The sequence below is a fragment of the Ctenopharyngodon idella genome, chromosome 11 (assembly GCF_019924925.1).
Source record: "Ctenopharyngodon idella isolate HZGC_01 chromosome 11, HZGC01, whole genome shotgun sequence".
NCBI classification, from domain to species: domain Eukaryota; kingdom Metazoa; phylum Chordata; class Actinopteri; order Cypriniformes; family Xenocyprididae; genus Ctenopharyngodon; species Ctenopharyngodon idella.
The window spans coordinates 127501-141585 of record NC_067230.1 but is presented as its reverse complement, the minus strand read 5'-3'; the positions used below and the strand labels follow the sequence as shown (position 1 = coordinate 141585).

At 35.0% G+C, this 14085-nt stretch overlaps 1 protein-coding gene across 3 annotated transcripts; it reads left to right on the top strand.

Moving 5' to 3' along the window:
• Positions 1-233: 233 nt before the first annotated feature.
• Positions 234-11254, top strand: LOC127522900 (uncharacterized). 3 transcript variants are annotated; one of them, XM_051913244.1, is made up of 16 exons: positions 234-279; positions 402-1717; positions 1971-2067; positions 2163-2231; positions 2457-2852; positions 3609-3710; positions 6947-7125; positions 7607-7700; positions 7884-8231; positions 8320-8437; positions 8576-8667; positions 9399-9516; positions 9989-10093; positions 10224-10394; positions 10481-10648; positions 10828-11254. In XM_051913244.1, exons 7-16 carry the CDS (start codon positions 7043-7045, stop codon positions 11067-11069), a joined length of 1539 nt encoding a protein of 512 aa, XP_051769204.1. In that variant the 5' UTR covers positions 234-279; positions 402-1717; positions 1971-2067; positions 2163-2231; positions 2457-2852; positions 3609-3710; positions 6947-7042; the 3' UTR covers positions 11070-11254. The 3 variants fall into 3 exon arrangements, with proteins under 3 accessions (XP_051769204.1, XP_051769205.1, XP_051769206.1); XM_051913245.1 differs by having other exon boundaries at positions 262-1182; positions 1428-1717; XM_051913246.1 differs by lacking the exon at positions 7607-7700 and having other exon boundaries at positions 262-1717.
• Positions 11255-14085: the final 2831 nt, after the last annotated feature.

The following is a 14085-nucleotide window of genomic DNA, read 5'->3' as shown; positions in this document are numbered from 1 at the left end:
TTGTGCGTTAAAGAATAACACATAAGACATGTTGTATTTCATTGTGTAGCTGGTTCAAATATTACAATATATAAAGTATAATGTTAATGAGCTTCATCAAAACTTAATTTTTTTTTATTTTCATGTTTGTGTTCAGAATCATAATGGGCATAACATAATTAATTCTAGTAGGAACTGTTCATGCAGAATATTTTATGGGGCACATATTGGTGACGCACATTAAAACTCGTGCGATGTGCGAACAGCGCCATCTTTAGAAGCACATTTGCTGTTGGCGAGGTCGGTTGTGCTTTCTCTCGCTCTTCAAAAGAGAGTGCTGCTTTCTCCATGCTGTATGGATGAACCGAAGGGGAGAGACGTGTATTCCAAAAAAAATAATTGTGCTCTGTGTGTTTCTGCAGACCTGCTTCTTCAGAATAAAACATCCTGAGACCTGCTCCACCCGTATTGTCTTCATTGAATACAACAAAACACAACCAGAGTAAAACTGCTACAATTGCACTGCATAAGACATAACTTGTTCAGTTGTGCATGGAAAAGAAATAACATTGCATATGTATTGTTGCTTTGCATTGCATGAAAGATCTAACCTGTTCCGTTGTGCATTGAAGAGATACCATTTGACATGTGTTGTTGCATTGCATTCTTAACTTATTCCGTTATGCATTAAAGAGATATCACATGACATGTGTTATTCCGTTAACTTAACTTATTCATGCATTAAAGCGATAATGCGTATAATGCATGAAAGAGCTAATCTAAGCAATCAAAACGTACATATTTAGACGTAAATTAAAACTGTCCAATACGTATGTGCCTTTACGTATTTACAGTGCCTTTTACGTATTATCTGGACGTAATTACAGGTTCGATACGTATCTAAATTTACGTAAAAACAACCTCAAATACGTACATATAGAACGTGTTCTCTGACCAGTCAGTTATCCATAGAAATTTGCTCATGAAGCTGCTTTTCAATGCGTATCTGCTTAATTTGTGTTTAATACTTATTTTGTTATGAATCCTTATGAAATATTAACTATAAACGTTGTGATTCCGTTACTATGATTTAAAATAAACAATAATCTGACGAAACCAGAAAAGACCGCGTTCCCGACCGGATTAATTTCAGAGCTGCAACAGAATCAGAATCGCTGCGTGGTTGACGACTTGTTCTTCCTGGTGAGTTTTTAATTTTAATTTAATTTGTTAATGTATATTTGTGATCTGTTTTATGAAATATATTCTTAAGTATTCCGTTGTTGTTTTTTATCTGATAAGTGTTTTTTAGCTGGTAATCGAAAAAGTGCATCGACTCTGAAGCGATGCTAGGTTTTAGCATTGGATTAGGTTAGTCATTACTCATTAATGGGTATTATTATCACTCTAATTTAAATGAATGTTTTTTATTTTTTTTATTTTCTCAGATCACACTTTTTATGACACTATGGCGCATAACGATAAAGAATTAAACGAACTTCTCAGAAAAGGACGCGCTGTTGCTGTATCCCTCGGAAACGTTTATGATCGCACCCAAATGGATGCCGTCGTTAAAGAAGGCCACACTGACCCTGCCAAAATGGACCTGGATCAATGCATCAAACAAGGGCAAACAGTTATTAAAAATTTTGACAATGCGAGTTCAAGAAATAATCTGGATCATCTTTTACAAGAGTCCATCGAGCTGTTTGGACAACCAAACCAAAATGGCCCAAAGGTTAGTCTTTTTTGAACATCCAAACTTTACGGCAATCATTATATAACATTAGACTGAAAATTATGAAATATGGGTGGAACAATGGATATAATTTATTTTAAAATATTGTATTATGTTATTAATTTTAAGATTACGACATTCATAATCCTATTAATCTTGAAGTTAAAAACAAAGTGTCACGTTTTTGTAACAGAATATGTAACATTAGAGTCTTAATGATGCACAGATATAGTTTAATGTTTGAAATTCGCAGGCAAAGAAGAAAAAAAGGACCCAGTCCAGTGGTAAAATCAGATATAAAATCAGAGAGAAGTCACGTCCAAAACAAACAAGGCCTTCTACTTCACATGGTAAGGTTTTGTTGACCTAAAGGATAATTTATTGTATTGTGAAGCATTAGTTTTGAAATGCGATGTTTTGACTCCCTTTTACATGCATTAATCAGATTCAAGAGCTAAATCAAGGCCATGTCTAAAGCCAACAGAATTTCATCATGACCAGGGTCCAGATCATGGTTAGTCATAATTAAGATTATTACCTTTTAACATTTATTATTTTGTTGTTGTTGTTGATTCCTGTTTATTTTTTGCATATAAATAACTATAGATTTTTATGATGTACTACAATAAGATGCTCTGTAGTAAAGTAACTTAAAGAGCAGCACTGCATCATTAGACGGGACTATTTTGCATAATTTTGACTTTTCCTTGAACTTTTTCTTATCTCCGGGTTGTGACAGATTCTCTTCTAAATGAGCTGCAAGACCTTCTGTCAGCTGCTAGCTCTAACATTCATTCTGAGAGTACTCCACACTCGGCATCACTGCACTGGGGCACAAGGACAGCAGCTTCATCAGAGAGATGGAGGGAGGCAAGACCCTCCTTAATCATCAATAGGTTTATAACAGAGCATAGCAAGGTACAGCAGTGTTCGGAGTGCAAGGCAAAGGTGGCGGTGGTCAAATGCAAAGACTGTTTGCCTCATCAGTATATGTGCATCGACTGTGACCTTGCTATACACAGTAAACAAGTATTCCACAATAGAAGCACCATGATTTCAGGGTTCTACAAGGCTGTACCTCCCACCACAGTGGTGAAGCAGGACTCTGATGGGCAATACTTTCACCATCATGAAGGTACTGTTATATATATTTATTTATTTATCGCTCTGTGCTTTGATTTGGATGTGGAACAGAGGCCATCTCTTCTCTAATATCAGTGTTATCTTCTGATGTTCCAAGTAACTGACACTTGTTGTAAAAGGTCTGAAGAGCTAGTTTTAGGCTATGTTTGATTTTCCACTGCTATAGAAAGCTAAACTAAAATCATAGCTGTGTGTGAAATGCGCTATACAAATAAACTTATCTAATAACAAGCACAAACTGTAATAATTTGACATGCATGCAAAAAGGTTTCTGTCCTACATAATTTTTCTACTTTACCACAGTAAAGCTTGTGAATATAATAGGCCTAATTAAAAGCAAATCAACTTTTATAAACCCCGTGAAAATGAGTGTGACATGAGTGAAGATTTGGGAAAAGAAATGAGACACCATGTCCATGGAATAGCTAATGGGATATTGTTAAATATGCTGCTGATAATCAGGTGAACGGAACACAAAGCCAACGAAGCTTAAATTTATTGGCTCATGTACCTCCAACGTTTCTGTGGCTGTGATGTAACATTTAATTGCTAACCTTATGTTAAACAGTATTCACATAAAAAAAAAAGTGTTTTGGTGCGTCACCGCCGGTGCTACTCATTGTCAGACTTCCATTTTAATTTAATTTTTTAATGTTTTTTTTTAATGAACTTGTGAATTTATGCATATAAAGTGTATATATGCATATTATGCGCATATACACTTTGTTTTTATGTTTTTTTATTGTAGATCGACTCTTACCAGTGGCACTTCCTAATTCCATATGTAGATGTGGAGAAGAAAAGTACACTGTTGGAATTGGGAAGTCTGTTACTGTAATCAACATGAAGGGTAAGTGTTCAGCATATACTAAAATATGCCCCGTTTAATAAACATATGCATGTTTATTATCAGAAAATTGTAATATGTATGTATTCTACTTTTTAAAAAATGGCTTTGGTGCTCTTTACCATGTCATACAACACAAACACATCTGCACAGGATAGTTGAAGCTTTTACTGAATCTTGTAGTTAAAGGGTTACTTCACCTCAAAATTAAGTTTCTGTCATTTATTACTCACCCTCATGTCATTCCAAAACCATAAGACTATCATTCATCTTCGGAACACAAATGAAGATCTTTTTGATGAAATAGATGCTCAGGATGCTCGCTCTTCTGGAAGCTCAAAAGTGCTGCATAACCAATGAGGTTCATTCTTGTGTGTTATGCAGCACGTTTGAGCTTCCGGAAGAGGTTTGTTCTTGTGCGTTATTCATGTTAGGTTGAGCTTCTGCTTATTTTCGCTGATCAATGTTTATATGAAAGTAAAAGCCTAAATTAAATCTGTTCATCATAACAAGGGATCGATTCTCTTCAGAAAATTTGGACTAAACCACTCAATTCATATGGATTAGTTTTCCGATCTCTTTATGAACTTTTTGAAGCATCAATTTAAGTTGCAAAGGCAGTCAATGGAAAGAAATCTGACAGCATTCTTTCATCAGAAAGATCTTCATTTGTATTCTAAAGATGAATGAAAGTCTTACGGGTTTGGAACGACATGAGTAGGGTTGGGTACCGTTCACATTTTAACCGGTACCACTACTGTTTCTTACGCTGTTCTGAATCTCTGCTGTTCAGTGCTGCATTCGGACATGTGCCGTGAGTTTACACGTTTCCTCAGCACAGTAGCACAAAAGTGTTTTCATTTTCCCCATGATGCTGTCAGAGCTGAAGTTTGACTAACAACACATGGAAAATATGACTAACAATATTTAATATGTAAGAACGTGGAGCATGCATGAGCGCTTTCTGAAATGTAACAGAACATTTAGCCATTGCCATGTGTGTTGTTTGAACAAGTTGCATAATTCGGTCAGTACCCTTAAAAGTACCGAGTTCAGTACCCAACCCTAGACATGAGGGTGAGTAAATGGCAGAGTGAGTACCTTTTCTCATATACTGATAAGCCATAGCATTAAAACATTCTGACTAATTATTTTTAAGCTCCAAACTCATGCAAACAAAACATTTTTGTATTCAGAACTTCAGTCAAAAATCCCAGGAGATGAGCAGTGTAGTCCATATTTACACCTGGTTTTAAGGGTGCTTTGACGCTAGTTCGAGTTTGTTGACATCAAAGTCCGGTTCATTTGGATGATATGAACATCTTCCGAACTCGGGTGGACACCCTAAGATGCATTTTGGTTGATCGGATCACCAGTAGATGCAGGAGACCATTCCCGTTTACACCAGGGGCCTGTACTATGATAGTAGTTGAACAATCTCAGGATTATAGGATTAGTTTCGAGTTGACAAAACCAAACCACTTCAATCCAGCTTTGTTGGTAGCATGATGCTGATCATCAACTTTCTCTGACAACTCTGGATTTGATCCTGAGTTTGTGAAGTGTGTGCACATGAAGGTGTGACATCAACAGCGAAGAGCCAATCACATGCCTTGCAACAGAGAGAAACTGGGATTTACTTCTTGCAAGAGGGCTAGCAAGATTCAAAACTCTTGCTGAAGGTTACACACATTTTCACTGAAGAAAATTCTTGTCCATGAAAGAGGATATGTAGTGATTTACACTCGAACATATAAGGTCACTTAGTCCTTTTTAAAGCATTATCTATTGATTCTACAGCTTGTTTTTATTACATGTGATCTGTATACATCAATATTCATTTAAGCTAAATGCTTAATAATAGTTGTTCAACTACAGTTGCTTGTGTGTAGTTGATTAATAACAATATAGATCGTATAATTATAGAAATCTATTTTTTTTTTTTTCCCCCAAACTATAAAGTGACCTTTAATTTGGAGTGACTTTATTGCCTTGGATGTGTCAGCTCACATCTGATTGGTCCAATTTCGGTTTGAGATCTCTTAACCACAACAAAACCTCCCCTGGAGCAGGTTTGCAGTGTAAGTTACTATGGCAATGAACGCAGCTAAAAAACAAGCCAAATTTTAATGGTACATAAAACCCAGGATTACCTGCAAACTAATCTGAAACTTACCTGGCTAGCCAGCTAATCCGACTTCATGGTACAGGCCCCTGGTAATTTAATCTGTCTCTTTTGTCCACTTCTGTCCTGATTTCTAAGAGAGGGGTGTCTATGTATGGGCTTTAGATTACCAAAACATAGAGAGCAGTAGCTTTTGTTTCTGCTCTGATAACCACAAAACCACACCTACCATGGTGAGTGAATGTTAGAAATTAGGAGTGGTTGGAGAATGTTACGCTTGGTGTGATATATATATATATATATATATATTTGTCTTAAAACCAAACCTTGGTGTTTAGCCAACTAAGTTTAAATCTCATCTGACAAGTGCACGTCCCATAATCTTTATGCATTAGGTCAGTAGATGGAGAGTGGGTGAACTTTAGAGGCTGTTCCAATGCATTCAACCACAAGAGCATTTACACTATGAAAGAAATCTGGTTGAATGCATTTTTGACTACCTCTGGGAGTGGTCGAAAGTGGACAAGCTCAAAATGTTTTACACCCCATTTACAACTGTATTTATTGTTGTACATCTTAATACCAATGTGTAAACAGGACCATAGATGGGCTCAAACCAACCCATCTGGCACCAACAATCATCCATTTGATTATCAAATCAAATGCAGTGTAGTGCATAAAGTTAAGATGACCTATTTCTGCATGATATTGATAATATCAATGATCCAAATGTTATACACTGCTAAACTCCTGGGATTTTCACACACAGAACTGTCTCCATCATCTCTATCACTTACCAAGAATTGAGACAAAAATGAATAAATAAAACTGCAAAGCAGTTCTATGAGGAAAAACACCTTAATGACCAAATAACAGTAGCCAGACTGGTGGTAACTGTTTTGTAGAATTGTGAACAGAATAGCATTTTTGAATAGCTTTGTACTATTTCAGTTGAACAAGGAGGTCCATGATAATATATAATAATAATAATAATTCTGGCTGTTTTAATGTTTTGGTGGTCAGTATATTTAACTTATAGAGGATGGTAGATGTGGAAAAGACTTGCAATGAACAAGCCTAGAATTCAATAATTTTTATATGTATCTTTATCTAGTCTGGTACTTTATGTGGCGATACATTTTTGAAGAGCTTTTTCGAGTGGTCCATCTGCTGTTATGAGGTTGACAAGATCTGCGGCGAACAACATTTCATGTGCCCAGCATGTACCCCTCTAATGCTGGCAATTGCTGTGGACGGCAACAGAAAACTTCACCGTTTCAAAAAGGCTGGGAAGTAAGTGTTTAATAGTTGTTGTTATTGGTTGACTTTATCTATTTGAATGGCAATATTTTTTATACCATTATGACTTAATGTTTTGTGTCGGTAATACAAAGACCTTGGAGCAGAATGTTTCATACTGTGAGGACTGTTTTTTTTTTTTTTTTTTATATATATATATATATATATATATATATATATATATATATATATATATATACATACATATATATATATATATATATATATATATATATATATATATATATATATATACATACATATATATATATATATATATATATATATATATATATATATATATACATACATATATATATATATATATATATATATATATATATATATATATATATATATATATAATGGTCCCACTTTATACTAAGTGGCCTTAACTACTATGTACTTACATTTAAATTAATCATTTGATACAATGCACTTATTGTGTACATACAATGTAATTTTGTTTTATTAGTTCAGAGGACTCTGGCTACTTTGAGGGGTTGTTTCTTTGCAAAGATGATGATGTTTCCTCTTTTGTTCAGTATATCCGCAAAAAAGTGCAACATGTAAGTTTACTATACTTGCCAATCAGATTGCTTGCAAGTACACATGATTTTTTTTTTTTTTTGTATGTGTGTGTGTAAAATTGTATCCAGTGATTTCACAAAGTCATGTTTACACGAATGAATCATGCCGGTCTTCTCTATCCCAAATGCCGTTTTTTCCTTCTTATCTTGTATTTCATGTAGGTGGGAGGCAAAGGTGTTTGTGGATCTGCAGAGTTTGCCGCTGCGAAAGAGTTTTCCTGCAAGACCAGCAGTAAGCTGGATGAGGAGGGAATTGAAGTCGCTGTCTGTAGGCATGGCATTCTTTTGAGGGCACTCAATATGTTCAGAGGAGAGATCTATGCTTACCCTTTGTATTTGCAGAAAGAGCTCTGCACAGAAAATGCAACTTTCTTTTGTGCCGACATCATGTGCAAATACTGGCCATACTTGATCAAAGTTTGCCAGGCCTGCCCAGAACTGAGACATCTTCTGAACATGAAGCCATTCCTCTCAGTTATGCATGCGAAAGTACATGGTGTGAAATGTGAGGTATTTTAGACCAATGTGTTCATATTACCTATTTTATATTTGTATTCAGTAAAAGCCTGCATGTATTAAACTTTTTTTCACTCAATAGATCAAATGGAGTGGAAGCTTTCAAACGGGCGCTGCATATACCATGGGAGAAGAAGTGGAACAAGCGAATAGCTTTTTATCAAGGATTGGTATAAGCACTAAGTTCATGTCCAAAGCAGGTTAGTATGTTTATATGTAATGCTGGCCTCAATAACTTTTCCAAATATTTAAATTTGCAAATAACTCTTCCCAAAAGTAATGTGAGACTTTGTTGTTTAGTGTTAAGTGTATTTAGTTTGTTTGTTTTTGATTGACAGGGCGCACAGATTTGCTCACATTGCAGTGTATGGGGTGGAACAAAATGAAGTTTCAGAATATGTGCCAAACTCTTTGCACAAGATACCAAAAGGCAATCTTTATTTATATTCGTCTTTATTATTTGTTTTAAATGTAAAGCATCAGTCTCTTCTAAAGTGGCAGGAAATGTTTGAATTAGTTGATTTTCAGGTATTTCTCACAAAATGTCATCTCATTCTCATTAAGTAACAATTGTAGACCAACACATTATAGAATTGAAATTCAAGTTATTGAATTCTTCTACACATTGATGATACCTTTCAAATATTCAGAGCGTAGTTTGGAAAAATCTTTGAAACTGTAGACTGACTTCTTAAATTTGGAAATTGGACACCGGCAGTCCAGACTGTAAACAAATTGATGTGCTGTGTAATGACCTCCTAGAGAGCTCTTCACACCAGATATCATAAAATGTAGCTGAGAAGCAAGCAGTTCAAGGATGAGTGGTCAAAAGTGTTTTTCAGATGTAATCCACATCCACTGGAAACATTTGGTTTATATTATTGCTGCTAAAGGAGGACCAACACCTTTCCTTTTCACTTTCGCTTACTTTTGCCACAGTGCTGAGAATGTCTGATGGGACATTCAATGTGATTATATTTCAAGACATTAATGATTATAATTGGTTTTGTGGTATTAGCTTAAGCACATTGTGATTAGCCTATGCTTTTGACTTTTATGAAGATGACATTTTGTGACCAATTAATGCAGGAAACCAACTAATCACATACTCTTAGCATTGTAACTAACCATATCACTGGTTTACTGGCTTGTATCTTTCAGACTCAGCAGAATCTACAAAAAGAGACAGAAAACCTACAAGACATGAAAACAGAACTGGCTGTGGATGATGGTGTACTCCATCAGTGGGTCACAGATGTGCAGGAGTGGGCCCACAGTAGTATGTAACCGCTATATGGCATTCAGTTTACATTTGCAAAATACTATCACTGCAGTGTGCTACAACTTGTGATTGAGCAAGCAATTTGTAGACTCGTGGGTAATCCAAGGCACTCGAATCAAGTAAAAACTAATGCTAAAAAGCCTTTTTCATCTTGGCTATTTCTTAAAAACAGGTGACACATACTGCACACCTACGCGTTGCGGCTGGTATTGCCTTCGTCAGGGTGTGTAAACCTGTTTTAAGAAATGGCCAAGATGAAATAAAGGCTTTTTAACATTAATTTTTACTTGATTCGAGTGCATTGGTTTACCCACGAGTCTACAAGTTTAATTTTTTCCTTGCATCCAAAGAGCACAGAGATGGAACTTACACCCCGTGCAGCACTTCTCAGGCATTGGTTTTCTTTGAGCAAGCAATTTGTTTAATTGTTTTATGTTTTGAGATGTTTTATTTATTTATTTTTAAACAGCAACTGTAGGAGACCATGATGCTGCAGTTCAGCCAATAAGGAACACAATGGAAGAATTATCTCTGTGCATTAAACAACGGCAACATCGTCTTTACAGACACACTGGTATGTTTAATATAAAAGGAAAGAACTACTTATTCTTCGTCTTTATCATTCTTATCACTATTGCTACTGTTATTGTTGTCAATAACAAATTGTAATACAAAAAATGCCCCATGTCAATTCATTGTTTCAGCCACAAACAAAGGACGAAATAAAATTAGAAGAAAAATAAATGAGGAGAGAAAGAAGCTGGCTTCTGCAATTGAGCAGTACAATGCCCTTGTTGACCCTTCCCTCAAGATACTGTCCATTGAAGAGGTCCTACAGAATGACTACGTTTTCCCCTGGCAGCTAACAGAGCAAGGTCAATGATGCATAACATCGGTATTCACATTGAAATATATAGTCAATGTGTCTTTGTCATTTACGTGATTTATCTGTGTTGTGTAGATGATGTCAACCTCTTGACAAAGAAAAAGGTCTTTGACAAGGTGATGTTAATTCAACGACTAGAGGAAGAACAGACTATCGTTGTTCAAGAGGCAAAGCAGCACTGGCTTTATCTAAGAAGTCAGGAACACAAACTGAATAGTTTGCTTGATACCATCACTTCCGGTGGTAAGAACCCATATATATATATATATATATATATATATATATATATATATATATATATGTATATTATTTTTTTTTTTTTTTTTTTTTTTTTTTTTTTAACCATGTGTTTGTAATCTCATGATCCCACATAAAATATTAACTTAATTGTCATTTGTGTTTTGTGTGTGTTTGTTTTATAGTTAACCCCTGGAATCTTCCAGATGATGGGATTCAAGGACTTAAGAGTGTGTTAAAGAGAAAATTACATCAGCTGAGAGCTCACCAGGAGACTGTAAAAACAAGTTATCAGGCAATTGACACCATAACCGAACATATTACTGTTGAAGAATATGAATATTCCAGCTGGCCAGAACACTTGGAAGCCCTTTACTCAAGCAGTACTGATTTGAGCTCTGATGAAGATGATCTGCTTCTGCTGTAGATATTAAATACCCTGCATGTTGTTTTTTTCTCTCACTCTATTACTCCCTTTCTCTTTCTCCATTTGTCTCCTCACTCTTTTTTTTTTTTTAATTTTATTTTTTCTTTATTGTTGTGAATATCTAAAAAAAATAAAAAATAAAAAAATCATGTTAATCAATGTAAAATAATAAAAAAGTAATTGTATTTTCTTGTTTGTGTATTCATTAAGAAAACAGCTATATTTTTTTACAATAACTAGTGTTATACTTTTATAATAGAAGCTGTTAGAGAACATGTGTGCCATTACATAAATAATATATAATAAATAATAAATATATTTTTATATTACTTAATTGTGCAATTAATTGCCGTTTTAAAACATTTTTCTTAGTATTACTACACAATCGTTTTATGACTAACCAAAGTATTCTGATGTAACAGCTCTCCGATTGTTTGTTTTGGCGACCACGCATGCGCAACTATTCGTTCATGATCATGATCGTTTATTACTGATGTTAAGAACCAATAGGTCGGCGCAGCGCCGCTTTAACACGCCTATTAAACAGAATCTTCTAGAATATATAGCATGTCAAGTCTACTGATCCGAATCCGTTATTCCTTTCGTTACGTGACACGTGAGGAATGCACACGAACAAAAGTTCAGTTCAATTTAATAAACTATCATCATCACAATGTTTGTAATATATAAATATTGTGACAAAAAGCTTTAAAATGCTTTGTCAAGCTCGAATGAAACGACATTGAAGAGCCATATCAGAAAATTGGCACGATCTATTTAGTCACGTGATTTCTGTTACTTTTTCCATCACCATTGAGGATGAACCAATCACAAACAAACGCCAATCCTTGCATGTATGATAGGCTATTTCAGTGATAAACACTTTAATTATTACATTGCATTTACATTTAATTAATGTCAAAATAAACAACTTATCCATGGTGTCACCAAGACTAAGACCAATGTGTGTTGAGACCGAGACCAAAAGACTTTTAAGTGTTGGGACCAAGTCAAGACCAAGACCAGACCAGTAGGCCTACTCCTCAAATTCATCTGAAAGATCCACATCTGCTTGAGATATGTCTTATTTTTAATCAATAAATACAATTAGAATCATAAAACACTGAGCTGCACCAAATGAAATCACTAACACCAAAAATGAATCTTTGCACTGCAGAGGTACAAATGCCTAAAACATTGCATAAAAAATGTTAACAAATAAATAAGACAGTGCATCACCAATTTGGTGATATTCCTGCAGTTGTGGTCTTAAAACAAAATCAAGAGGTAGCCTATCTTAGTATGAGACCGAGACAAGTCTGAGTCCATATGTGGTTGAGAAAGAGACAAAACCAAGTCCTTCAAAAAATTGTAGGCTACTGAGTAGTACAAAACTACGCTGCCCAGTCATTAAAAATACAAACAGTCCTGTTTGTATTTTAGGTAAATACTTATGAATCTAATGGATCATTATTACAGAGATTATTATGTTTCTACCATTTTATATGTTTGGTGAATGTTCTTTTAACCCTAAAAGATGGAGTGTGTAGCTTTTCATTCCGTAAACATGTTGGAAGAGGTATCATGGCCATATTCCAGGATAACAATGTCAAGATTCATCAGACTGAACTTGTGGAAAAACATTTTTTGGATAAGGAGCATGAAGAATCATTTTCACACCTGAATTGACACCTCTGACCTTAGCCTCAGTGAAAGGCTTGTGCTGGGGATTGTGCTGAAGGAGACTTTACAGAGTGCTTAACTTTTGCATTGTCAATGCAAGATCTTGAACAAATATTCATGCTGCTTCTGATGAAAATAAATGTGAATGTGAAAGTGACTTGTGAAGGCTAAGTATGGTAAGCCATACTCAAGATTTGCCTTCTGCATTTAACCTATCCAGTTAGTGCACACACATAGGAGTAGTGAACGTACACACACACACACACACACACGGAGTAGTTATATGCAGCTTTAAATGTTAATGTTATTTCCATCAAGAGGTGCACAAACTTTTGGACTCAAAGACTGTAAGTAACACTGACTTTATACCAGAACCTTTTTTAGAAGACGTCTTGGAGACAATCGTGTGCTACAGGTGTTTGGGTTTATCCAGACTCAAGGACAAGGACGTAATCTGTTGGCACAGACATGTTCATTTACATAAATACTTGGATTTAGTATTAGGGAAAGTTGCGGTCTGCAGGTAAACAATTGCATGCTGTTGTTTGTATGAATTGTTTAGAGATTTTGAGATTTGTACCAGAGAAATTTGAGAAATGTACCATCTTGAATGTCCTTATGGTTGATACCTGATCTCTGTAGTGGCCTTTCCAGTGTAAAAATTGTAAATTGTGAAGAATTGTGTGTGTACACTAAATTGCCCATGTATCATCCCCACACTACTAAAATATATATATATATATATATATATTGAATCCTGCAGTGCTTTCAACTATTATGCAAATTGTAAGAAATTACATTAAGGTTCATACCTTTGAATTAAAAGTGATAATGATATTTGAAGATGATACAGAAAAAGTTACATTGGAATACCTGCAAAAGTAACTTACCTTATCTGTGAGTTATACATATTTAGTGAATGCAAAAATGCCCCCGTTTGAGTGTTTGTCTCATATTTAGATCATATGAGTTCAGCAATATCACACAAGTTATGAGTGCTGTTTTGTCCCATAGCCTAACGAGAGCATATAGGCCTACTGATTTTATACAACAATTCAGTAAGCAGTAAGCTCATTGTTATTTTATACACAATTTTATAAAATACACAAAATACGGACCAAAGCATACAGTGCTGTCTGCTCTCTATTCGCTCTCACAGTACTTTTGTACTTTGATGTTATACACTGAGTTGTAGTTTCTTATTTTATTTTTTGCCATTTTTTCCATATTATTTAAAAAAGAAATTAAAGGTATGGTTGACAATTATGACAATTCAGTAATTATTTACTCAACCTTATGGTCCAAAACATTCTCTGTTGAATCAAATAAAATA

What these genes read in the sequence shown, in the direction of transcription:
- LOC127522900 (XM_051913244.1), top strand. Translation starts at nt 7,043, where the DNA reads ATGTGCCCAGCATGTACCCCTCTAATGCTGGCAATTGCTGTGGACGGC. An exon ending in TACATGGTGTGAAATGTGAG is followed by an intron (nt 8,232 to 8,319) that starts GTATTTTAGACC and finishes TTCACTCAATAG; the next exon opens with ATCAAATGGAGTGGAAGCTT. An exon ending in TTTGCACAAGATACCAAAAG is followed by an intron (nt 8,668 to 9,398) that starts GCAATCTTTATT and finishes TGTATCTTTCAG; the next exon opens with ACTCAGCAGAATCTACAAAA.